The sequence below is a fragment of the Sebastes fasciatus genome, chromosome 1, assembly GCF_043250625.1.
Source record: "Sebastes fasciatus isolate fSebFas1 chromosome 1, fSebFas1.pri, whole genome shotgun sequence".
In the NCBI taxonomy this organism is placed as follows: domain Eukaryota; kingdom Metazoa; phylum Chordata; class Actinopteri; order Perciformes; family Sebastidae; genus Sebastes; species Sebastes fasciatus.
The window spans coordinates 28,550,422-28,578,210 of NC_133795.1; the positions used below are offsets into that span (position 1 = coordinate 28,550,422).

The window sequence follows — 27,789 nt, forward strand, 5'->3', positions numbered from 1 at the left end:
GTGTAAAGTGAATAGAGTCCAAGATGGTTGCAGATAGTGCATGTTTAAAGTTAAATATTTGGGGTGATGCTGCCACACTGTGGCTGAAGCTCCTAAATACACCTGAAGAGTTTGAAGTTTTTGTTCATTCAGCCACTAGAGGGCGAAATCACATCACTCGCATCATCTCGCGAGAGTTGCGGCGCTGTCGTTGTTTGTTTACAACCTGTGAACTTCCTGCATGCTAGCTAGTAGCTTTGTTCATCTTTAATATTAACATAACTGGGTGATTAAACTTCACAAAGTCTGCTTTCAACATGGGATGTGATGGAGGCACGATTCCTAAAAGACACGAGTTGGTGAAAGGTCCCAAAAAAGTGGAGAAGGTTTGTTATTCTCTTATTTATTCTTCCTTCCTCATATGTTAGCTGTATGATGCTAACTAGCCAGCTAACAGGCTGACAGAGTTTTACTAGTTTATATCTATTGTACTACTATTACCTGTGTATGGCTCTGCTCTTACATTCATGTTTATGCGTCACAGGTTGATAAAAATGCAGAGTTGGCTGCCAAATGGAAATACTGTGCCTTGAGCCAGGAGAAACTCAGACGGCCCATCGTGTCCTGTGATATGGGGAGGTAAGAGTCTGCTCTCTGTTTGTTTTATATCAATCAGCTGCAAAGAGGAGACAGGATGACTTGATGATGTGTGGCACTGTGTGAGCAGAAAATGCATTTACATGTGAAAGCTGCTAACTGAGAATTCACACTAAATATAATAGTGTATAAAACAAAAAATAAAGACAATGTAGGGTATTTTGGGGAATAATAAGATAAGATAAGATATTCCTTTATTAGTCCAGCAGTGGGGAAATGTGCAGTGTACAGCAGCAAAGGGGATATTGCAAAAAACAAGATGCATCAGCTAACACAGTAAAAAAAAGAGCTAAACAAAGTGTAACAAAATATGAACCATTTAAATAGAAGGAAGTATAAAAATAAGAGCAGTATATACAGTATGACAATAAACAGACTATTAACAAAATTGCACAAGGGGAAAATTATATTGCACAGTGTGAGTAGTACTGATAGACAGTTGGTGTACAGTAAAGTGCAGTTCTTGTCAGTTTTTTGGTGTGTAAGTGTATGTGGTCTACTGGGAGCAGTGCTGGTTGTGGTCTACTGGGAGCAGAGCTGATTGTGGTCTACTGGGAGCAGAGCTGATTGTGGAGTCTGACAGCTGCAAGAAGGAAGGACCTGCTATAGCTCTCCTTCACACTCTTTGGGTGGGGCAGCCTGTCGCTGAAGGAGCTCTCCAGTGCTGAGATGGTGTCCTGCATGGGGTGGGAGTCATTCTCCATCATGGATGACAGCTTAGCCATCATCCTCCTCTCTCCCACCACCTCCACTGTGTCGAGGGGGCATCTCAGGACAGAGCTGGCCTTCCTGATCACTCTATTACTATAATGACACAAATAAAAACATTTGCAATAATCAAGGAATGGCAATCTGTAGTGAAGAATGTATAGAATAGCCTTTTCGGTTTCCAAGTCAAACATAGACTTTTGGTCCATAAACCTACAGTATAATTATAATTTATAAGTCAATTAATAATTAATATTTGACTTATGGAGAAGGGGTGGGATTAAATAAGTTTATACTTCTTCTCACTCCTGTTCAAATAGGTAAATCAAGGCATCAAGTGTTTGACAATTTATTTTTCCAATGCTTTTCATTGTATGTAAATACTACTTGTTTCTGACTGTCCACTTGTTGGTATGATCATTCTTTTGCTTTATTTTTTTTATTTTATTTTTTTTGTATTCTACATGTTCGAAATACATTTTTAAATGAAATGAAGATAAATAAAAGGAGTGGAAAAGCAAGGTGAAATAGAAAACAGCTTCTGTGAGCTGGCTTTCATTTGCTGCCTTTCTTCCTTCATATTTTTATTGCTTTTCACAGTTTTTTGGTTAAAACACATGAGATATTGTGTTTGTGTCAAAGCTAGTGTTAAGTACTTGCAGTACGTCTCACAAACTAATAAGCTTCATGACCAGTTAACCCTGTTCATCCATCTATCCATTTTTTAAATATCCGCTTATTCCAGCCCACTATGTCTTAAAAGTCTGATCCATGTTATGTTTCAGGCTCTATAACAAAGATGCTATCATTGAATACCTTCTGGATAAGACTGCTGAGAGACCCAATACTGAGGCTGTAACTCACATCCGTGGGATCAAGGTATGTTGACACTGAAGTTTTCTACATTCAAAGTCAGAACTGTGCAAACGGAGCACATGCAGGTGTTTACGTTTTATTTGTGTGTGTATGTGACGGAGGTGTTGAGACTCGTGTGCACTTGATTTCATATTGAGTTTTTTGCATGTTTATCCATCTACTCCCTCTGCAGGACATAAAGGAACTGAACTTGACTGATAACCCTGAGTGGGAGGGAGAGAGAAGGACTACTAAAGGAGACCGATATGAGGACATCCACTGTGGCATGTTCATCTGCCCTGTTGTTGGGTTGGAGATGAATGGCAAGCACAGGTAACAAGCAATAAGTAAAAGGTCCACATCGATAAAAAAAAAAAGAGGCTGTTGCTTTACTGCGTCACGTATAATGCATCAAGTATAATCAAAAAAGTTCTCCATTTGTTTTAAAGATAAACTTTGTGCATCCAGTTTGCTGTAGTCTAATATGTACAGTATATACACATCAGACTTATTCGATTTTTGGCAAGTTTGTTGATCTCATTATATTATTACATTCAATATATGTTCAATATGTGTTGCGAAGACATTTTAAATCATCGGTATTAAATTTCATCCGAATGTTTAGATCAAACAAAGTTAGAACAATACTCACATACAGGTATTGACAGTTCACTTTGTGTAGGAGCTGGCCCAAATAGTTTAAAAATGTATGTAATATACCCCAACGTTTCCATTTTCAGGTTCTGTTACCTGCAGACCTGTGGCTGCGTCTTTTCTGACAGGGCCCTGAAGGAGGTCAAGACAGAAATCTGCCACAAGGTGAGCAATATTTCATCTTTTTTTCCTCAATCACTGTATTCCCACTTTCTTTGATGGACCAATGGTCAGCAAACTATGATTTCTTTATTCATTTATCTTAGAGATTTAGAATCTTTCCTCCCACTAAACCTCTCCATCGCTGATCTCTCAATGTTTGGCAGTGATTCTGCTTCATTGATCTCTCACTGCTAATGCTGGGTAAATACGCAGCATTGTTATCAATGTAGATAACACACTAGCAGTCTGGCATCGGCTTGGTTCCAGATGCACAATCTGTTGCTCAGATAGATAAGAATGTGTGTTCAAAATCTGAAGCGTAATGTTTTAAAGCTCCCTTGGGAGGTTTGGGAAATCTCACAGTGTACAGTCTACACTAGTTGTTTGTCAGCCATCCAGAAAATCTGTGTAGCTTAAAATAAAAACTTAACATTTGCACCATTTACACAGCCCCCCAAACAGTTTTATCTATACTATATAAGGTCTTAAGTAGACTAGAAATACTTCTAATCGTGTTTAATATAATTTTTTAAATTATGATCTGTACAAATCAGTAAACATACTTGTGAAGACAGTCTGACCACTACGGCAGACTATTATCTTAAGAATCTTACTGTTAGCTTGGGGGTAATTGAGGGGTGGTTCACCTGTCATTTTAAAGTCTAATGTTTCATATTTTGTTTTATAATTTTGCAAACGGTTTACAGGTTTATGATACAAATAGATGAATAGAATATCGTATCAGTTTTGTGTTAATAGTGTTTATATGTAATCCAAAATGACCGTAAAAGAAAGTAATAAAAAAACACGTAGCGACTAGGGATGGGAATTTCCAGTCAAAATATATATTCTGGGAAATATTCAACCACTCTTCGAGGAATGGCATGATAGGGTTATTTATCCTCTTTTTGAGCCGTTTCTGACAATGACCCAAATGGAGCCACATGAGAATCAAAAGCAAGCCTATAAACAATTTGTGGTCCTGACATGGTTTAAGTAACCTTAAAGCAATGGTCGTAATTTCTCATGCACATGCTGTTATGAGGTAGAAGACAGCAGATCATATCCAGTCTGTTGTTGTTGTTTCTGTGGAGGTGAAAGCATCTTGGCACGGATCAGTTGTTTGACTTTGACAGAAATAGGGTCTGAAACCATAATAGAAGTTCCAGTGCCTCTTGTGGGAAACTTACTATGTCTACAGAGATTTCTCCTTAGATAGACTTATTAGGAAACACACAGTTTATTAGTATTTATAGCCACTGACATTTAGGCGGGCTTTGCCTGCTTCTTATTTAATCTCTCATTTGGTTGACATAGTGTAGAAAGTTGTTGGCAAATTTGTTGAATATGTGAGAATATAGTTATAGGACTTCACATTTCCAAGCAAAAAAAAACATGGTTATGTTTAGCTCACACAATGAACAGTTTGTTACATTTTGGACCAGTGCTGTAAAAGTAATATCCATTGTGTTTTTTAAAAAATGTTTTTATCTTTCCTTGCATTTAGAGGGCCACTTTTGCATCTATAGTGATCTGTAACATGAAATGACACATTTAATGTAAACTACTGGACAAGCCTAGGCCTGAATAGTCTGTGAGGGTCCAGAGCATATATGTCATAAGCTGAGTTTCCACCAAAAGGTCCTGTGACTTTTAGTCCCTGGAACTTCTTTTCAAGGACCTAAAAGGTTTCTTCAGCCCAATGTTGTCTGCGTTTCCACCACGGTCTAAAGACCTGTGAATAATAGGCAAATTAGTCCGCTGACGTATGAAAAAGCAACATGACATGGGACAATGGCTGCTGGTTGCAGCAGTCAACACACTCTGCAGCCTGCAGTTCAGTGTGTCCGCCTGTTTCATCTAAAAAACATGCTGGAAAAAAAACGTTTTTGTCTCACTGCGACGATATTTACTGATGCCTGTAGGATGTAATGAATGAAATGCAGTAGAGGAAAGTGAAACTAAGAGTGTCTGTCTCCACAGTAAATCATCACGTGAGTGTTTGAGGGTTATTTATTTGTGCTTTAGAACATTAACGCTGTGAAACAATCAGAAAAGATCTTTTCTTTCTCTCATTCAAAGCACCGCCACGCTACATCTCTCTCTGCTCTAACGCTCACCCTCTCAGCTCGCTCACACGATATCTCTCTCTTTTTATCGCTGTCTTTCTTTAAATGAGTCGAGAAGCTGACAGCAGAGTCTAACTTTACTTTTAATGTTAATCAAACAAAGAAGAATGCTCCCCCCCTCGTCCTGAAATGGTCCCTAATCGATACTAGAGTACTTCCTTGTTTTATCAATGATGCGGTACACGAGTTGAAGCAGCAGTGCTGTGTGTGTTTGACCAATCGGTGATGATCATCACTGCAAACTCCACCCCGAAAGGTCTGGTACTTTCAGAAAGTACTACCCCCCGACCAAGGTTTTCAGTTGGATCTGTGGTCGAAACGGGGCTATGGAGATCAGGCCTCTCTTTCTCCCTGTTCCTCTTTTTGAATATGAAGTCTGCTTTATTTCCATGCATTTGATAACTCTTCATGGTAGACTTCCTGGTTCGTATTTCATCTTCTACCTGTACCTTGAAGCAGCACGTCCACACTTAATCAGCCCCTTGTGTTTTTAGTGGTCTGAATACACTAGGGCAGTGTGTTTTACCTTCTTTATGTGTGTTAGAGGTTTGAAGTTCACCTAAACTGATCAGAACCTGCAGTTCTTTGTCTAAGCAGGTCACCTTTGTAAAACTGATCTGCCAATGAAAGTGTAGGGATTAATATCCAAATGTTGAATAACCCCTGTTAACACTAACCTTAGCTAAGCTAATTAAAAGCCACAAGGCAGCCTGTCTAAGGCAAGACGAACCTTGAGCAAGTTCGGTTGACCTTGACTTTATAGGTCAGTGTTTCCCAAACTTTTTTCTGGGGACCCACTTTTTGAAAAGGACAAACCATCGTGACCCAATTCACAATAGACTTATCTATAAATCGCGAGTACAGCGAATCTGTGCGTAAATGAACATTCCTGACCATTTTTTACTGCCATATTCACATCACCTTATTATCTTGAATAGGTAAAACAACCATTTTGAAGACATATATGTTTGATAAATCACAACTTAATATTTTACATGTGGTGTTGAAAACATATACACGTTATATACTTTATAAATGCATTTAGGAGGAGTTAACAGGCAATGTCATTTTATTTCCTCATCAGTAAAACAAACACAATGTACGCTAGCCTTTACTGTTAGATTTATTGTTATAAGTAGGCTACAATTATCAGAACAATACGAACATTCAGGCTCTCTCATGTGGCTTAAAGGTGTACTGCAGATATAAATCTCAAATAAAAGACTATGGAAGAAATTCTATAAATGTATTTGGCCACCCTAATAAAGTCTCCTGCGACCCACCGAGAACTTAAAATGATTGTAAATGTATTTTAGGAACAAAGGAGCAAAGGCCTTTTCTCTTTACTGAGCCCCTGCTGTACCTTATGTTTTGGGCTATTTAGCAAACGTTAGTGTGCTAATACGCTGAACTAAGGTGGTGAACAAAATACCTGCTCAATATTAGCATGTTAGCATTGTCCTTGTGAGTATGTTAGCATGCCGATGTTAACTTTTTGCTCAAAGAGCAGCCTCACAGAGCCGCTGTGAGCTTTCATGGCTATTGACTCGGGTCTTGTTTTTAAAAAGGGAAAAAGGGAGACTTTTTTTCATCGTCATCTTTATTTGTTTGTTTACACCTGCTACTCTTTAATTAATTAAATTAAAAATAAAAACAGACAATAGCTTTACAAGTGTTTTTCTTTTTAACTGGACCACACACTGAACAGTATTAAATTAAAAAATATTAAATATTTCATTAAATTAAACTATGAAATGCATGTGCACGGTGGTGCAGTGGTTAGCACTGGCGCCTCACAGCTAGAGGGTTGCAGGTTCGAATCCGGCTTGGAACCCTTCTGTGTGGAGTTTGCATGTTCTCCCCGTGTTAGCGTGGGTTTTCTCCGGGTACTCCGGTTTCCTCCCACAGTCCAAAGACATGCAGGTTAGGTTAATTGTGGACTCTAAATTGCCCGTAGGTGTGAGTGTGAGCGTGAATGGTTGTCTGTCTCTATGTGTCAGCCCTGCGATGGACTGGCGACCTGTCCAGGGTGTACCCTGCCTTCGCCCAATGTCGGCTGGGATCGGCTCCAGCCCCCCCGCGACCCCTAACGGGATTAGCGGTTGCAGATGGATGGATGGAAATGCATGTTCGGTTGTTTATTCAATACCTTGTGTAGTGCAGTTGTCGTAAATAGTATCTGTTATATTCTTGTATATTTTTAAATAGAATTCATTGTACTTTACTGTAAAGTTATTTTGTTCCACACTGTCTGTTTTATGATTATCGAAAAAGAGCAGCCATTACAGTTTCATAGATAAACACGTGTGTGTGAACCGTAGCCGGGCTGCAGAGGAAGTGGACCGTGGTTCCTCCTGCCGTTCTCAGTTCTCAGTTCTCAGTTCTCAAGAGTGCAAGTAATCTGCAAACTACATGTAGCCCGACTTTTGTTGGTGTATACCAACGGCGATTTCATGCTCCAGCAATGCTGTTGAAGTAGCTGCTGCTTGAGTTGCCCTGTGTGGCCAGCAGCCATGACGGCTCTATGGGAACAGTTGCCTGGTTCAACACCTTGTTCCTGTGCCACTGCTCCAGGCAATCCAGGGCCTCGGGAAAGGTGTTGCTCTCAAACTTATTGGCGAACATGCTGTTCGTCTTGACGATCCATGGCAGATCTTCCACTCCATAGATACAGATGTCTCGTACGTAATGCCCTGGAAAACGACAACAACAATTTAGGCCTTGTATATTAGATTTCAGGTCTTGAGTCTGTTTTTGCCAAACATTTTATTGCTTCATTAAAATCCTATTTTGAATCTTTAACCAATAAAAGATCATATAAAACACAGACTAAACCCACTGAAGAGTACGTCATATCAGATAAAGCCTCATATCTGTCCTCTTATAATCTTTTGTTGAGTGAATCTTGTGTTGCCGTTGGCAGTAATTAGTCCTGTAATCCTGTCTGGAGCCAGAGAGCCAAACATAAGACAGAGTGAAGAGCAGACAATGTTTATGTCATAGGACAGAGATAGAGTATAAGGTAGGTTAATGTTAAGAAATAGTTATTAGTACTTGTACTGTATGTGTTATTGAGTTTGCCCACAAACGTACTGATTTGATAATTTGTTTTTAATTACATAACATATTCTGTTCCAATGACATTTACAGTGCATGGTATCAATAATTCACAATAGAGTGCTAAAACTCGGAAATTAGTTAACATTTTAGCACTTCCGGTTCCCTCGTCTCGAAGTCGATGGGCTTTTGGAAGGACTTTTTAGTTAGATGCCTGAAATAAGGTCTGTGGTTAACACAAGCCGAAGAGATTTTTACGATTTGTTCTACGATATAAAATTCGCCAGTAAATACCTCACTTGTGAATTTTGAAGCTTTTATGTGTCTTAAAAAAAAAAAGGTGGTTGCTAACAAGTGGCTAAATGAGACTACTAAACATCATCACGCCAAACACCAGTCCACCTTAAGCTTAGTGGTGACGTGAAGTCATGTGACTGTGGTGTAGTTCATTTATAGCCTTATTACTTCTGGCGATTGCATTTACGCTTCAAAAACTATAAAAGTGTTTTTCATTTGTGAAGATAATGACTGATGATAATAACTTGCTGAACAAAACGTGTAAGTATCATAAACGTGTGTTTGCCACAGAGCTTATTTTCTGCAATAATCCAAAACCCAATGGAAAAGTCCCATTGGCTTTTTGTGGAGGGAACCAGGGCGATGCTGACTTCCGGGTTGGCCTACAAAAATACGTCATCCCTGCACCACTCTTTATACACAGTTGAATAAGACAGAACAGAATTCAAGCTAGATCACAGATAAGCTCTGTGGTACAGTGATTAATCAAACACCTCATTATTATACATGCACTTCTGTACTGTACCTTTGCAGCCATTGTGTGACCTTCCCTCTTGATCCCTCCACTTGAGTGCCCGGATTTCTCCTGACCAACCTCCTTCTATGTGGCTGCCTGGAGCTTCTTCAAACACATAGCCAGAAAAAAAACATTATAATGATGTGATCTAACTGCATTATAAGTATTATTATTACTTAACCCTGTTTGGAACTGTCACATCCACTGTGTGGGAGATAGTCCCGGGCTGATGCTTCCCATAGAAAAGCTTAGGGAAGCGGCTGTGTGCTGCTCTTTATCGGAGGTGGGGGAAAGAATCTGCCAGCCAGAATCTAAAATCCAAATCCAAAAGAACTGCTTGAAAACACTTCCTAAAGCATAAATGGCATCTTTGTTTTCGAGTGTGGCGTCTTCTCCGCCTCATTCACATGTCTTGTTAACCTTCCTACCTCTTATTAAGAGCAGTGCACATTTATCTTAGCCTTATTTTCACACTAGCGATCCTAAATACTGGAAAAATTACAACGATTTTTAAGGAATTGCTTACGACAAAATGATCAATATGAATATAAATATCAGTTAAAGTCTGTGAGAGTTCAATGTAAAAGCTGTAGATTAGACATTAAGAATAGGCTTCTCTCTCTCTCTTCCACCCTTTGGCCCTCTTTCCTAAGATAAAGTCTGTCTTATTGCCACCTCATGACAGATATGTTACAAAAAGAATACCGTTTGTTACACTTCATTGATTTACCTCCTGATACAATATTGTTGACGATCACTATAGATGTTTATCATGAGTATTAAAGTTAATATAATCATGTTCATTTTAAACAATATGTGATCAATAAGTTCTTAAGCTGTAGCTTTCCTTTGTGTCTTATGTGTGGGATAAAAATGAAGGAAATACTTCAAGCAAACAATAGTGCCATCTTTTCAAGTTGTAGTATTTCTTAAAAATAATTTCATTTTACATTGGTTGCAACAACATGTTGTCTTATTGCCACCTCATGACAGATATGTTACCAAAAGAATACCGTTTGGTACACTACTGATTTACCTAAAGGGAAATAAGCCCAATGCATTTCAACCACCATGTTGACTAATTTCCTGTCTGCAGTTAGTTGGGAAAGACCAATGCCAGTATTTCCTAATAACTTACTAACATGCTTGTCTTTTTAGTGTAGGAGGAAAACCGGGTGGAGGGTTCAGTTTTAGAGCTAGAGTGAAGATACTGGTATAATATGAAACTAGAAAACCCAAGGAGTCCATTGATAACATGTCATTCTAGCTTGTCACGAAGGAGGCTAAATAACGCTTTAAACTTGCACTAAATTTTGGCCATTTTCAAAGGGGTCCCTTGACCTCTGACCTCAAGATATGTGAATGAAAATGGGTTCTATGGGTACCCACGAGTCTCCCCTTTACACACATGCCCACTTTATGATAATCACATGCAGTTTTTGGTCATAAGTCATAACACTGACAGCTGTAGTTGCCTGTTGGGCTTTGGTTTGCCATGTTATGATTTGAGCATATTTTTTATGCTACATGCAGTACCTGTGCGGGTTTCTGGACAATATTTGTCATTAGTTTGTGTTGTGTTGTTAATTGATTTCCAATAATACATATATTATATTATACATACAGAACATGTGCATAAAACAGGCATATTTTCTCTCTCCCATGTTGAGAAGAGTATCAAATACTTGACAAATCCCCCTTTAAGGCACATTTTGAACAAATGAAAAATGTGCGATTAATTTGCGATTATTCCAAATTAATTATGGACAATCATGTGATTAATCGCGATTAAATATTTTAATTGATTGACAGCTGTAATATTTTTCCTAATGTGCCTGTGCTACAATGTGTGATGGCTTCAGTAACACTGTGGCTCACGTTAAGGCCAATCTAAGACTCCAAACTCCACAGTTTTTACGTTGGTGACGCTGCTACCAGTAACTTTTCTCACGTCTGACATCAGCAGAAAATGTTGCCCTTCAAAAAAAAGGAATTGAACACAGGTCTTCTTCCTTACCATCCTGCTGCTTTGGATCACACAGCTCATGCGCAGTTGAAATGCTGCCATAAAAGCCCAGTCAATGAGCCTGTGTTTAAGGCCAAATATGCTGTTTGACCTTGTTGCATTGATTGTGTTTCTGTATCTCACATCTCCTTTTGTTTAAACATTATAATCACACCAGTTAATAATTAATAGATGTATTCTAGGATTTGTGCTGCAGAACTTCCCACCACATGTAGTGTACATGCTTTGAAACAGGCAGTTTACCTTTGATGTGGTTGAGTGTCACCCAGTAGTGCTCGTCTGGACTGAACGTGTCTTTGGACCACTCCAAGAGGTCCTGGGCTATTGGGCTTTTCAGAACAAAGTCTACAAAATCCCTTGTGAGAGCATAGTAGGCTGTTCCAAAATAAACTTGCAGATTGTGTGGAGGAGGACCTTTCTTCGCTCTGAACCCTTTCCGAGCTACATGTGAGCCCTTTATCTCGCTGTGCTGGAACTGTGTCCTGTGCCTCATAGACACTGGCTGCTTGACCCCGGGCGTCATATTTCTGTCCCTCCACTCTTTGCTCTGCATGTACCGCACCAGTTCCAGGTTGCTCTTGACAGGGAAATCCTGTCCACAGAGATTCACCACCTTCCTCCAGCCTATCTCGGACTTTGCTAGATCCTTCATGCAGTTCAAATCCGCTTGCAGGCGGGAAAACCCAGCGTACGTCACCGTCTCGCTGCGGCTGGAGAGGAAGGTATTTTTAAAGCAGCTGACCAGCTTCAATACAGCCGCCTGGTACTCCAGCGAGGCCTTATCATCCACATGAATGCAGTAGACATTGTGTGGCATGTAAATGGCCCGCAACAGACGCACAAATAGCTCCAGCTCCTTGTGAACAGTCACAATGAATGCTAAAGGGTAGTCCTCCTCCTCGCGACTTAGAGGTCTTGTGATGAAGTGTAGGTCTCTGGTCAAATTGGAACACTGCATGCGACTATTCAGAATAAAGCTTTCCACCTATAGACAGAAAAAAAAGATATATTAACACTATGCCTGTCATTTTTTAACAAAGCAATCAAAAGACACGGAGCAACGAGACAAAGTTTGAGGTAGCAAAGCAAGTATTACAGGGTCGGTTACGAATATCATTACAAAAACAAAAGTAATTTAAACCATGTCACACTAGCTTGTCCGAAAGAGGCTAAATAACCATATCCAAACTTACGCTCAATTTTGGCGAGAAAAACTAGCAAAGCCATTTTCAAAGGAGTCCCTTGACCTCTGACCTTAAGATATATGAATGAAAATGGGTTCTATGGGGACCCACGAGTCTCCCCTAGGGATGCAAGGATCCGACTTTTTCAGTCCCAATACCGACAGTGATACCTGCGCTTTGGGTATCGGCCAATACCGAGTACCGATCCAATACCAGTCTTTAATAAATAAGCTGTATGCGTCACTGTGTGGAAGTGACTGGGATCATTCTTTTATGTGTAAGGCAACATCAGGCTTGACTTAAACATTGCTTTCCTAACTTTGTAAAACAAAATGTATAGATAGATATAAATACATAGATATAAATGAACTGAATTGTAATTTATTATTAAAGTAATAAATTGTACACCGGCAACTTGGTAAAAAAATCCTAGAAATTAACAGGGATTACAATTCAAGTGTAAACCTTTTTAATGCAGCAAGAAATTGGTCAAAACTAAAACAGGAATTAAAATTCCAATATATACTGTGTATATAGTATATAAATATAGAATTTAATGAAATATTACAGCCCCATTCACACCGATACCCGATCCAGCTATTTGAGTCAATATCAGCCGATATCTGATCCGGTATCGGTATCGGTGCATCCCTAGTCTCCCCTTTCATCACATGCAGTTTGGGGCAAGTCATAGTCAAGTCAGCACACTGACACACTGACAGCTGTTGTTGCCTGTTGGGCTGCAGTTTGCCATGTTATGATTTGAGCATATGTTTATGCTAAATGAGTACCTGTGAGGGTTTCTGGACAATATTTGTCATTGTTTTGTGTTGTTGACTGATTTCTAATAATAAATATATACAGACATTTGCATAAAGCAGCATATTTGCCCACTCCAATGTTGATAAGAGTATCTAATACTTGACATATCTCCCTTCAAGGTACATTTTGAACAGATTAAAAATGTCAGATTAATTTGCGATTAAATATTCTAATCGATAATAATAATAAACATACCTGGCAGTCACGGCGGTACCACTCCTCTCCTTCCTCCATACCGGGCAGCAAAGCTTTACATTCAGCGGAGAAGGGCCTGCAACTCGCGGGCTCTGGCTTGGGCTCTGTTGGTATCCTAGTCCTCATGTAAATGACTGAACAGATAATAATACTCATCCCCAGGCACACCAAGAAGCTGCATTTCGTCCCCTCAAGCTGGCGCATAATAGCCCCACTTCACCGTATCCAAACAGCACCACCACAGATAAAACTCCTGCAATAAAGACATCCACATTGGTTATTTGCAGTCGGGTGTTGAACCCCTGAGGGATATTAAATAGGGTTAAATATGTAGGTTAGCACTAATTGATGAAGCCAGTTTTTAGATCAAGAAATGTAGTTTAGTGTACCGAATTTAGTCTATTAATAACTGTTATTTGAGATGTGACGCATAACTGGCAACACACTGTCTCTGGTTCATCTTTCTGAAACACAACATTTAAAAGTAGCATTCCTGAAGTAAATTATATAGGATCTTCATTTAGTCTTTTTATAATGGTGCAGAGTAACAAATTCCACCAGTTGACAAAGTGTAGAATACTTAAATCTTTTTAAATTCAGTCATGGATTTTTTTTAATTATTTAGTTATTAGTTATTTATTACTATATTTTTTTCATTTCAGGAACATGCATTAACTATTTATGAAATGATTAGCTAGTTGATAACAGAGATAAGATAAGATATTCCTTTTATTAGTTCCGCAGTGGGGAAATTTGCAGTGTTCTAGTTGATCAATAGAAAATGTATTACTTATAATTTTGAGACAGTTATCATGTACAAATAACAGACAGTGTATGGTTATAGTTTGCTTTCCTTTGTTTCATATTGTTATGAAATTAGCTGATTCATTTTGCAGACAAAAAAAATGTCTATTTTTTTTCATAGATTTAAACAAATAATTTATATTAATATGTCATTCACTGAAAAACAGTAAAATAATGAAAGCAAATGCGGCTTTAATTGAAACATGCTATATAGACTCTCTGAACAAGCTTTGGTGGATCGTCTGAAAACTCAGAAATTCTTCAGGAGCCACATGTGCAAGGTTCAACAGATTGCAATAAGTAAACAAACAACATGTTTTGAGAGATTTGAGAATAGATTTCAGACAGACTAAACAATAGTTGAGAGAAGGGCAGTACCCGAGTAATAGGTTTGATGCCTTGCAGTCTCGGTTTGTCATATAAAACACAATATTCATAAGGACACTGAACCTCCCAAACTGCTTAGTAGTATTTGATATAGAGGCACAAATAGCCTACCATTTTGGAAGGAGAATTAATTACTATTATTATGGACTACTATAGTGTATGTCAAAAAGGCCTATTTTTTTTACTATCTTCTTAATATAAGGCATTCTCAATTGTTTCTGACAGAATAGTTATTAAAACAAACTAGTTTGGGTGATGGCAGCTGTCCAAGGTTAACATGTTTATGCTTAACTCCCGAAACCTTCCTAATACTTGACATCAATCTCGCTTTCTTTATAAAAGTGAATCACAAGTTGCTCTTTCAAGTGTTTTTATTGTAATAAAGTTCTCATTTTACTGAAAGTTACTCACTTTTATAGTAGTATAATAATAGTTAAATGAAACATAATGCAGGATACAACAACTCAAAAGTTGTTATCAGCTGAACCAGTGAGCAGATTATTCTTTATGAAGCAGACTAGAGACTACAGAAGTGTTAGAGGAACATCCGAGTCTCTGAGGACTGTTCTTAATCCCATGTCAGTGAAGCTGTTCAAGTCTGCTCTTCTCGAAAACAACACCAAAGATACAGATATCCATAGGGGGGGGCTGCCATGGAAATATGTACGTTTCTAATCTTCTGTCGAGATGTTGCCAACACACACACACACACACACACACACACACACCTTCCTTCACTGACACTTCCTTCAACTACAACCCAGCATGTGAATAAGGGATAGCTTGTTGCTTGATTGCTTTTAGTGGTATTTTCTCGTTTGTCTGTGGTTTTAGATAATAATCATTTCATATTTCTAACATTCATTTTGGGTTTATATCTTTTTTTTTAATGTTTGCTCACTAGATAAAACATCTAAATCTTGTTTCCATTCCAACACACACACACACACACACACACACACACACACACACACACACACACACACACACACACACACACACACACACAGGCAGATATAGTATGTAAAGAAAGAATGCCAAAGACAGGGCAAGGTGAGCTATTTACCTTCGAGGCAGTTCAGTCTGTAGTCCGTATGGCCAAGAAGTAAAACATTAGACATCAGCGCCTGTTCTGATCATTGTTACCCAAACAGCTACTCCGAGCTTGTTACTACAATCCATCCAGAGTCCAGAGAAGAACACAAGTCAGGTCCATTGGCGCCATTGTCAACAACAGCAGGAGTAGTAGTAGTGGTTGTTTCTGTCATATATTTATGACCTAATCTTGGTTGACACAGGATGGTTTTGTACAGAGAGTAGGAGACTGTGCTCTCTGAGCTCGAGACCCTGACAGAGTGAGACAGAGTGCTTTGCATACGAGTTTTTTTTTTTCCTCTTGTTGTATGCATTGCTGATTAAGGCGCTCCCCCTGCATCCCCACGAGACGAGGGCCGTCCCTGCCTGGTTACCAGCAGTAGCACCCACGCACGCACGCACCTGACTCACCTCACACACACACACACACACACACACGCTCTCTCTTTCCCTAAGGTTTTTTCACTCCTCCCCCATACACTTTCCTACTCACTCGTGTGTTGTATCTTTCTTTTTTGTCCTCTTGCTCGCTTTCCATTATTTTTGAGGTTTCTCTCAAATTGATTTTTTAATTCCAGTTCATCTGCCCAATTAGAGAAACACACGCGTTGAATTATTCATAGTGTCTCCCCACTGAGTGCCGTCTCTCTCTGTCCCGTTCACCACTCTTCTTCTTCTTCACCTAGCTGGTTTAGTGCTGAAGCAGGATTCGTTCTGACTTGTTGTTCACTGACTTGATGACACGGTTCTCAGCTCGTCCGTGGTCTGTGTCATTTGCGGTAATAGCAGCAGCAGAGTGACTGACTTCAGAGCAGCACACACAGAGTTTGTTTGCTGCTTGGTCAGCTTCTGAGATTATCCCTCTTGTGTTGAACAGAGCACATGGCCGGAGTTCACACCCACTGAGCCTGCATTACGGCAACACAATGGATCCCCCCTGCTGGTTGCTCAGGGGGGTTTAATATTTGTGTTTGCATATGGGTGTGTTTTTCCTTCTTTTTTTTGATGCAGTCATGCTGCTTATTGTAGTACGTTTGAGTGAATGATGAAATAGAGATGTTTGCAATCCACTTAGCTTGTCCTAGAGGAATACAGCAGTGTTTAATGATTGTTTTTTTCAGAGAGTGAGCGTTTCCCAGTGATGCATTGGCCCTCTGCTATATTCCATTTCTGTTAACAATTTACAAACTGTTTCGGGAAAATCAAATACGTAACATATCTACCATTTTTAGTGCTGAATTAACAGGCTGTGAAAAAATGATAAATGAACCACCATAATTCAGTTAGGTCTTCAACAAACACATGTTTGGATTTAGTGAAACAAAGTACTCTATAGTTGCGTTATCAGTTTATGTTTGAAGGGTAATAGCACCATAATTAAGAATTCCAATATGCTATTTCCACGGCCTATAAATTCAGTCAATATTTGTGAACATGAGTTCCTCTTTATCAAAGCCAGAAACCAGAGAAGGAAGTCTCAAAGTCTCACTTTGACAGGGAAAACACCAGGGATGGGATTAGAGGACCGGTTCCCATTAATAACGGGTTCTTAGTTGTCCAGTTGCTTGGCATCTCATGCTTCTGGGACTATTAATTCCTCTGTATTGATGCTTTCCCACACTTACGCATGCACAATGATGCAAAAAAGTCTGGAGCTGCTCCCTGGAGAAAGTTGCGTCCAAAATTCCACACTAACATGCTATTTATATGCTAAAACAGCATGTGAGATTTTTTAGTTTGTCCAGAACCTTGTGTTTGAATGAAACCAATAGTAGGCAAATTGCAAACTATTTCAGGTGAAATATTACAGTATGCAACGCTGGACACTATGGCAGCATAAATATCCCACAATGCAATATGACGACAACGTTCATAACAGATGTTGACGGAAAGCTTTGTAACATCCATAAGTAAGTATAAGTGTGAGTATAAAATTTCACTTTGCTAGGCGTTATATATATTTAAAATTAATTCAGACTTCGATTCTCACGCACCGTCGTTTTGGTCACATGAGGTTGCCACGGGTTACCATGGTTACATGTCACCAACCGGCAAAGGAGGCCCTCAGGAAGTGACGGCGTAAATTACTGCTCAGTGCGTCGGAAAAGATACATACTACTGTTTATTAGCACAAAAGTATGTTGAACGTTAGTACATACTGTATATTGGGGATGTAGTACATATTATGTGATTTCGGACGAAGCCAATGAACGGGAGGCTGATTTTGTGGACTCACAGAATGTTTTTCTTTTTTTATACACAAATGAGCTTTATTTTATTTTAGTGATCTCAGTTGTGAAACAGAAAGTGCACTCATATACTCAGAACATCCCCCTGGGTGCTCTCAGTATCAACTAGAACCACTCTCCTCATTCATTATCTATGAAGCAGCTCCACACTTTATACCCTATGACATCACAAGTTTGAGTTTTAGCACTCTAGGTTTTGGATTTGGGAGAGATTTGTTCATGTCTACTAATGTCATAGTTCCCCTTTTAAAGGGAAATGCCTAAAAGTCTGGTCCAATAAAGTGGATTTAACAGTAGAATCAGTAGAATCGACGATCCTGACTGGATGTTTGGCAGGTTAAAATGTTTGAAAATAGTCACTGCATCCCTAAACACCATGAATTGACGTGTGTCTGTCTGACTGAATCTGAAGTTGAATTTGCCTGTTTCCATCTGCTTCGCTGTGTTTTGAGTTTGGTTTCGCTCTCAGAGTAAACCAATGCAGCAGCCTGCATGCAAATAAAGTGAAAATGGAAGTGAAGTGGCAGGGAGATAGTCTGGATGTTGATCCTTCATAAATGTATTCATAAGGTATGGAAAATAGCTTGACTTATTTTACTAATTGCCATTTCAGTCTATGTATTCCTGCCACAGGTACCTCAACCAAAGGTACAAACAATTTTAAGGAGTTTCATTAAGCTGGATATACAAAACATTGCTTTGCAAGTCAAAGCAACATCTCCTCATCTGTTGTGCACCTGAACCTTGTTAAAGCGGGCTTTGTGGACTTTTCACCTAATCATGTCATGAACTTTAGAGGCTTAACACATTTGTATGTGGTGTAGATGTATCCGGATCATGCCTTTTAGAAATTGGGTTAACTTCTTCAGAGAAATACATCGTTAAACTAGCCTAACACCCAAATCTATATTTGTGAAATGTTTTTGTCAAAGTAGGAGACGGGGAGAATCCTGTCAACACATTACATGTCCTTCTCAGTCACAAACTGTAAATAAGCATATCACAAGAACTGCTCATCCAATCAACTTCACACTTGGCGGATGTATTGCTGGGGACCCAAGGGAGTGCTTTGTCGAATTTGGTGCAATTTGTAAATGTGACACATTCAATATCAGTAAACTTTGAATAAACAAGCACACAGCGCTTTGTGCAGCAGCAGGGGCGGGGCTTAAGGGCTCTGCAGACTGATTCCAGCATGTCATCTGCAGCGGGCAGACCGCGGCTCAGATTAATCGCAAATTAATCACCCTTTTTTCTGTTCAAAATGTACTTTAAAGGGAGATTTATCAAGTATTTAATACTCTTATCAACATGTAACAGTAACAGAATATTGATTCATATTTGAAGCGCTGCCTAGTATTTGATCGGAGTTCGTGAGTGATTGACAGCTGTTCAGAGAACACTTCTTGCACTTCCCTTGCACTATTGCACACTAGATGTGTTTTTTTTTTCTGTGGCTCATACTGAATGTTTTTTTTTTTTTGAACAACACAACACTTTCATATTCTTATCCTTAATCTCACTTACTTTTTTTCTTTGAGGTTTGCTTGTATTTGCATATTGTATTTGCACGGTTGTATATGTGTACTTCTGTGCAAATGTCCGTTCCCTGATCTGGCTCTGTGTTTTATTGTGTTGATGTGTCATTGTTGTCTTTTTGTATTTTGTTTTCATGTGTACCCTGGCTGCAAAACAGATTCTCCCTCGTGAGACAACAAATATAACCTAACCTACAAATATTGATTTTCGATACCATGGGAAAAAATGTACACAACATTGAGGGCACTACAATTTTAGATTGTTATTAACAGATAAATAGCAATGTGTGTTTGTGAACTCGCTCTCAGAGAGAAGAGAGAGCAGAGAGTGCAGCTGGTACTCGTGTATCGATACTGAAAAGAGTATCGAAAACCGTTTGAAATATTCAGTATCGATATGTATACCATACACTATAACAAATACACGCATAAACATATGTAAAAGGGTCAAGTTGATGCTCATTACTTCAGACAAAGTTCTCAACACATATATAACACAAAGTTTTTAGGTTCTATGATCTGTTTCTACAGTTGTTGGATTTTTTTTTCTACTGTGTCAGTCAGTTTCTCTTATCTGGGCTGTCATGTTTGTGTTTTAGTGTGGGGACGCGTTTAAATATGAGGATCTTATTGTGCTCAACGGCACTAAGGAGGAGGTGGAGAAGCTAAGGGAGAAGATGGGAGAGAGGCGCACCAAAGCCAAAACCAAGGTGGGTTTTAATCTGAACAGAATTACAACTAATCCACAATGATGATGTGATAGAGTGGGTTGTTGTTGGCGTTGAATAATACTATACAATATTTTATTGGGTTCTTGAGAGTGACTTGTTATCTTTGAATAGTATTTGTCTTCACGGGGACAAAATGTGTTATTACTGTAAACTGATAAACCCAATCATAAATATTTGTTTTGGAATAATTTTTCAAGTAAAAAAAAAAAAAAACTGTTTTGAAAGTTTTGTAATCAATACATTTCCCCTCCTGTTTTTAGAAATCAAAGAAGAGCAAAGCAGCTGAAGTTGTGTCCACACCATCAGAATCAAAAGGTAGGTGTAAAGCCTACCAAAACCAAACAAGTAACATAACCTTTACTAGTTCATCTGGATGATGTTCTGAATGTGCTGTAGTGGAGTTAGCAGGGTTATTCAAACATTTAATTTGCATATGTATTAAATATTTAGATGGAAAAATACTATACTGTGTTAGAATAACACTGCTGAATGTGACACCATTGTCTACTATAAAAACTTGTAACTACTTGAGTCTGTAGATATTGCAGCTATCTTTAGATGTTGCTCTGAGAGGTGGATGATGTAACTTGCCTTTAGCCAGGAGATAGGAGTGTAATAGTCACACTAAATATGTGGGTTTTGCTTTGTGAAATGTCTCATCTGTTCTTTTTCCCTGACGGTAATTTTTTTTTCATAAAAGCGTATTTATTTTTTCATGATGTTAGCAGAGGCGCTCTTTGTTTCAGGCACTGGTGTCACTAACGGGAAACCGACTTTCTGTACTCCCATGACCAGTGTCCCCATTTAATCATTCCTTCAGTTTATTGTGATTTTGCAGTGTTGTGTCAGACGTGGTTTTCTAAACTAGTTTGGTCATATTCCATAGGCTCACTGCATCTATTTATTCCTTCATACTTGTTGTGGGAACCTGACATTTTCAGGCTAATTAGTCATCATCTCTCTTGTTAAAGCTGCAGTAGGCAGAATGTTTTTGGCATCATTGGACAAAAATCCCATAATAACTTTTCAGCATATTGTAATTCAAGTGTTCTGAGAGATAACTAGACCTCTGCACCTCCTCATGGCTCTGAGAGAGCGTTCCTATTGGCTGTTCATTCAACGGAGGCAGCTATCAATCAATCGCGAACTCCAATCAAACTAAGCAGCGCTGATCAAATATGAATCAATATTCTGTTACTGTTATGCCTATTTCCCACCTCAAATGCTTTCAGAATCATCTTGTAGTGTACTGTTTAGCTGTAAAATGAGAAAGTGTGCTCTGGCTGGTGGGCGGTGCTTGGTATTTCCTCAACTGATCTCAACATGGCTGCCGGGTCAGAAACATTTTACAGCTAAACAGTACACTACAAGACGTTTCTGAAAACATTTGAGGCAAGAAATAGGCATAACAGTAACAGAATATTGATTCATATTTGATCAGCGCTGCCTAGTTTGACTGTTTAATCAGAGTTTGCGAGTGATTGACAGCTGCTCAGAGACGGCGGACTCCAGCTCGGCTCTGATTGGTTGTTTTCCTCCGGTCTGTGAAATCTTGCAGATGCCGTTAGGAGCACCGGAGGACACATGATTTTTTTCAGCTTACCTGTCTCATGCACTACTATCAGGATATAGTGACTGTTTTATAAAAATAACTTTTTTTAATCATATTGGCTCCATTCTGTCATGTAGTGACAGAAGACTTTGGGTGCTTTCACAACTGTAGTTTGGTTCATTTGGTCCGGACCAAGGGGAAAACAAATGGTACATTGTTGAATTTTGGTTCTGGTACCGTTCCTGTTCACACTGAGTTTTTACAAACCATCCAAGAGGAGTAAACCACGACGTTATACAGACCGACAGGTAACTCGTTGATTGGACTATTTTGCCGATTGTCAACCTGCGTCATCAGGACCCACGTGGGAAAATCTAATTCTGGTGACTGACAGACGTTTATGCAGCACTTCTGATGTGTGTATTTATGTTATTTGATTAATAATTGATTATAAGCATTATTAGTATTATTAGACTGCAAATCGACCGCATGTCATGAATAATGACTAACAGGTAGAGACAGGACGAAAAGGAGCCGTCCTGTACAGTACTGATTCGGGGCGTATTACTGTGGGATCGCTGTTACATGCTTTTTAATGGATTTAATGAACTGGAAAAAGTACACAGAGTCCGATACAAGCACAGCAGTTTTAACAGCTTTTGTTGAAGGAAAAACCCTGCACTGACATGCATACTCACATTTGCATAATACACATGCATTATAAGATTGCTTCATGAACAGGTTTCACAATCGCCACCTTTTCAAGTGATCTCGGTTCAGTTGTTTGGTCCGCACCAGGTATCAATTTACAGCTTTCACACCAGCCCCAAACAAACCGTATTAACCGAGCACAAAGACCTGAGTTTGTTTTAACAGGTTAGGTGTGAAAGCACCCTTAGGGGAATAGTTTTGGATTAATCATAGAGTTTGGTCTCTTTTGTAGCTGTAATGTGTATTATTACTATCCTAATTTTGATTTTCTTTCCTGAGTCTGGTGAATAAGCAAAGAAATGCCAATCTTATAAATAGTTATATTGGAACAGGTTCAGTAGTTTTAGTCTGGCCCCGTGTTTATTACCTAGATCAGAGACTTCTAGTGCTCCGTTTCTAGGAGATGGTGTGGTTTCCTGTTTAGTGCTGCTAACAGCACTGAGTTCTAACGTCAAAGGTTAGCAGGATGCTTGCTGAGAAACACTTGATGTTTGCTACTGATATCAAAACATTTCCATGAAACAGTAAAAAAAAAAAAAGCTCGAAGTGCAGCTTTTCTCTTCCGGCTGGGGAAAAGCTTATTTTAGGTTGTAAAGGTTTATTATCAGATAAACCATCGGAAAACTGATAATTATTACAAACTCTCCATGTAGATACACGGCTTCTAGTTGAATTAAAAAAATAAATGTGTTCTTTAAGATGTTCACAACAAAAAAAAGAATGAATTAAACTTGAATGAGAAACCTTTTATGTAACCATTTAAAATGCATTATCAAGTTTTGATTTATTATATATGATTTTTTATCTAATTATAAACATTTTCTGACATCAGAACTATTTCATACTTGCACAAAGCATTGAATGAAGTTTCCTGTCTTAATCAAACTGTCTGACTCGTTGTTTCTTCCCACAGATGACACACATTCTCCACAAGTGGATGTAACGGGGAGCTCACTACAAAATGGTGATGAAAGCAGCCAGTCAGGTAGCTAACCACACTTTTATTTGATAAATACAGACAAACAAAGCTTTAATGTTGACTTAAATGTGCTAAATTCAAAATTCCGAGCATACGGTATGTATGATTGAGGGATTGCCACCACACGGCTCTGACGGAGCTAACGGTGTTAACCTGGGAGGGAACCGGTGGGTGTGTGCTACGCTTCCGTGATGACGGTGTGGGTCCGGATGGCGTCATCACCGGTAACCGCCGTATGTACGTAGTGCAGAGTGCCGGCCATGAGCTAGCCAGTGGGGTACACACAAAGCACAGAGAAGCTCAGATTATAACACACACAGAGGGAGAGTGACTTCATTCTCTGCTCAGGTAGACATTACTCCTCTATATTAATGCTCTCAATTTGAAATTTAGCATCTTTAACCTCTAAATTGTATAATGCTGAGCATAAAATGTCTGCCAGAATTACTGTAAGAAGTCTTCCCCACCTTCAAACAGCATGGCAGTCATTCTCAAAGAGAACCGTTGCCAGATAATAAAAAAGGATAACTTAGTTGTGCATATAATCAGCTGGCCATTAGGTTGCGTCTTCAATGGGGACCGTAAACACCAAGGAGCATTTCACAAAGCTTATGCTTGTTGTCATATAAAACACAAAATCTAGGCAAACTATGATTTCTCTTTAACCTTTTCCACTTCACCTCTCTTTTTCATAGACCCATTTTTGTATTTTTTAGGGGGGGGTATAGGGGGTCTTTAGGGGGAGATAGCAGCTCAACAGTAGATGTCACATAGAAGTGGTGTACATCATCTGAAAGCTGGGAACCTGAAGATTAATTTGAGATGCAGCTCAGCACTGTGTCAAGTTGTTCTAGTCATTAATCATAAATAAATAAAAACAAATATTTAATTAAAATTAACTGTAAAAGTGTGTAAGGGTTTAGAACATTATGATAGAAGAATATGATGGCCATTCTCATGCTCTTATGTCTCATAAGTTGTTGCAGCAATGTTTGAGTTGATACCATTTGTTACACAGATTTGGTGCTAAATTTAACTTTTTTTTACCAATTGAGAATTGATAAAATGATCAACGATCCCTCCAAAATACCACATTAAGACACCTAGACCTACCGGAACACCATAGAAAAAGCCATGCTGTGATTTGGTATGAAAACATTTTGATATTTGCAGATTTCTGCAAGAATTTCATTTTTAGGCGATTGGATAGCGAGCACTTCTGTTCTCGAAACTGCTCAGAAACCCTCTTATTGTCAATCGATCTTCAAAAGCCATCCATCCTCTGAATGCCTTAGGTCTCTAGTTTGTGGCTGTAAAGTTTCATGAGGCTGTGATTATCCTAGAGGTCACCACAGGTCATTTTATACAGTGAGGTCAATCTTTTAAAAAAATGGTTTCACTACAATGAAATGGCTACTATGGGGATTGACATCATCACACATGAATACAGTTGGGCTCATTGGATCAACAAGAGTCTCAGCTTTACAGTCATACCCAATTTATGTAATTCCAAGACTGTTTAGGGACCCCAGTATGCAGAAATAATCAAATACACCATTTTGAGAATAGGCAAAAATAACACATTTATACTGCATTCAAAAAACAGCATGTTTTTTAACCCAAACTGCATGTGATTATCATAAAGTGGGCATGCCAATGAACCCACTACAACCTCTGGAAATCGAATAGCAGCCGGCTCCGTCGGATTTTTAAAAGGTTAATTAAAATTTTAATCAAATCCCTTAAGTTTTCTAGTTTCATATGATATCTGTAGCTTCAATCCAGCTCTAAAACGGAACCTGCTAAAATACAGTAAAGTCTGTCGGGATCCTGCAGGTCTCAGGGGGTTCAAATGGACAGGTTTTCTCTCTGAATTGTTGCCAGATAATTAAAAAAAGGATAACCTTGTAGTGCATATAATCAGCTGTCCATCAGGTTCTGTCTTTAATGAGAGCTTAAATACTACAGAATTGCTCAAGTGCCCAGCTGGCCTGTTGTTCTTAACACATCAGTTTTCCAGTCATATATTCAGTGAATAAATATCACTAAGTGAGATCATTTGTTTATTATCAAACAAAATGAACATAGAATTATAAAACTGTATTAGAACAAAAGCGAAAAAAAAAATGCTGGTTTGAATATAAGTAAAAATCCTATTCTCCTTAAATTTGTCTCATTCTTTGCCTTGTTTTTCTTTGTTCTTATTTTCATCCTGCTGTTTTTGTTCACCCTTGTCATTTTCCATTTCACCACCTAGATGTGGCCGGACCCTCCGGATCCTCCAGCTCCTCTAAAGGCGCCAAGTCTTTGACATCCGCCGCCACCAAAAGGTCCGTCCAGGAAATGACGGAGAAGTCAGAGGTCTTCAAATCCCTGTTCACCACCCACAGCTCTGCCAAGCGCACTAAAGCTCAGACATCCAACTGGGTCACCCACACCCCGTATCACTTCTAGTATCTACCACTCAGAGCCAAGATCACCATTTTTAGATTGCTCCAGAAGTTGTGACCCATTAAAGACCCATTACTGATAAACCTAATTCTACATACCCAGCTCCAACACACACACATTACCCCCACATGACCTCTAATACAGTCACCAACGTTCGGACTCATTACCAACTTGTCTCCTCAGTCCCCAGTCCTCAGTGTTTACATGTTGTGAACATTTTGTTAATAGCTCCCCAAGCTGTTCAGACTCCCCCATGTATTCCCTCAGCATGTTCTTAGTCACAAGAGCTCTGAGAATTGATGCTAGGGTGACTTTATCATCTCTGTCACTCTGCTGTCTCCTAGTGGACAGAGAGCAGGCATTTAAAGGGATCTCTACATGGTTTCGGATCATACTGTATATAGGCTTGATTTCACTCTTCAGTTAAGGCAAAACAGCTCTACATCTTTAAAGCAGCTCCCTAGTCTTCAGTAATTATTTTCTATGAACACATTATTTTTTCCCCTTATAAGCTCCAGCAATCTCCCACATCTCTTCTTTATATAACATATTTAACACGTTGAGGAGAGGACATTCAAGTAATTTGTATTCATCATATTAGTTATTTGATTCCTTGAAAAGTTTGTTAAAAAATTAGATTAACAACGTAAAGACAGATTGAAACGTCTTGCTTATTTATTGAAGCTTTTGATACTCATTAATGAACAAAAGCAGACAACATAGTAGCTGTAGTGTAACAGGACAATAGGAACATTGTTTTGATGTTTCTCATTCTTGAGCACCACAAGCTTCAATATTTTTTTCTAAATCAAGGTGCTTCCGGCTGTCTTCACTGTTTTTCTCCTTTTTGGAAGATATTTGAAATGAAAAATAACAAAATATGTTCTGTTAGCTCCCAGTTTATTAGCAAAATGCAGTGACATTGAATTATCATATTTTCTACATGTTCTTCTTCAGACAGTTTTTTTTTTTTTTTAAAAGAAGATACAAAATGTGTTCCTCCATTTCTTTTCTTTTTTTCATATGTAACAAGCAAATACCAAAATAAATTTCTATTCAGTCCTACTCAATTAAATTTTGTTCCCTCACTGTGTATTTGTGCAGCCTGTATTACAAGTAAAATACACAGCAAGTTTGCCAGTAATGTAAAGCTTGGTTACACAAAGCTCTATGTGCAAGGAAGGGCAATAATTACCTGTGATGACAGCAGCAACAACTCCCTGTTGTGCCCTTCAAGGGAAAATTCACACCAAAAACAAACTATATAAAGCTCATGTGCGGCAGCTGACGTGTTTACATGTACGAGGTGTGAAAGCGGCGACTGTTATGAGGTTTAGTGTTCAGGGTGTTGATCAAGACGCCCAGCTGGCAGCATCTAACTATCAATTAATATTACTAAAACAGTTGCTAGGTTGCTGCCACACATATGGTCTTGGGCAGATGTCCACTAATGTCTTCTTACAATATAGGAGATCAAAACAATCAGATAGCCCAGTGGTGCAGGAAGTAGCCTAGTCAGATCTTTTACTTCAGTAAAAATGGCAAAACTGTAAAAATACTCAATTACAAGTAAAAGTAATGCATTGAAAATGTTACACACTCACTGTAAATCTCAGTTTAAAACATGTACGTGTATATGAGCAGGAGTTTGTTACATTAGGACAAGTTTACAATCCAATCATGGTCCAATATGCCACTTGCATAAACTTGAAAACTTGAAACCTCTGGCACAAACACTGAGAATGGACTTTTTGGTGACATCTTGTGTCAGGTTAAAGTTTTTTTAATTAATATTTATATAATTATACATTCAGGATTTTTTAACAACAGATATGTATTCTTAAAATTACACCTATATCTTGCATTAATATGTAGCATTTAACAGTTGTAAACTGGAGCTAATTTTCACTTTTATTCACTGTCCAATACATGTAGGGGAGTAAAAAGTACATTATATTTCCTTCTGAAATGTAGTGCAGTAGAAGTATACAGTGGAAATACTCAAATAATGTACACCTGCCTTGAATATGTACTAAAGTACAGCACTTGA

At 38.7% G+C, this 27,789-nt stretch overlaps 2 protein-coding genes across 2 annotated transcripts; one reads left to right on the plus strand and one right to left on the minus strand.

The window, feature by feature from the left end:
- The first annotated feature begins 165 nt into the window (after positions 1–165).
- rtf2 (replication termination factor 2) lies at positions 166–26,809 on the plus strand. Its single transcript, XM_074641797.1, has 9 exons — positions 166–365; positions 524–618; positions 2,130–2,223; positions 2,393–2,532; positions 2,940–3,018; positions 19,915–20,025; positions 20,307–20,361; positions 23,223–23,294; positions 25,546–26,809. The coding sequence occupies exons 1-9, from the start codon at positions 297–299 to the stop codon at positions 25,740–25,742; spliced, it is 912 nt and encodes a 303-aa protein (XP_074497898.1). The 5' UTR covers positions 166–296; the 3' UTR covers positions 25,743–26,809.
- On the minus strand, positions 7,391–15,806 carry gcnt7 (glucosaminyl (N-acetyl) transferase family member 7). Its single transcript, XM_074641784.1, has 5 exons — positions 15,500–15,806; positions 13,243–13,495; positions 11,285–12,026; positions 9,025–9,120; positions 7,391–7,837 (listed from the first exon to the last, which is right to left on the minus strand). Exons 2-5 carry the CDS (start codon positions 13,444–13,446, stop codon positions 7,596–7,598), a joined length of 1,284 nt encoding a protein of 427 aa, XP_074497885.1. The 5' UTR covers positions 13,447–13,495; positions 15,500–15,806; the 3' UTR covers positions 7,391–7,595.
- Positions 26,810–27,789: the final 980 nt, after the last annotated feature.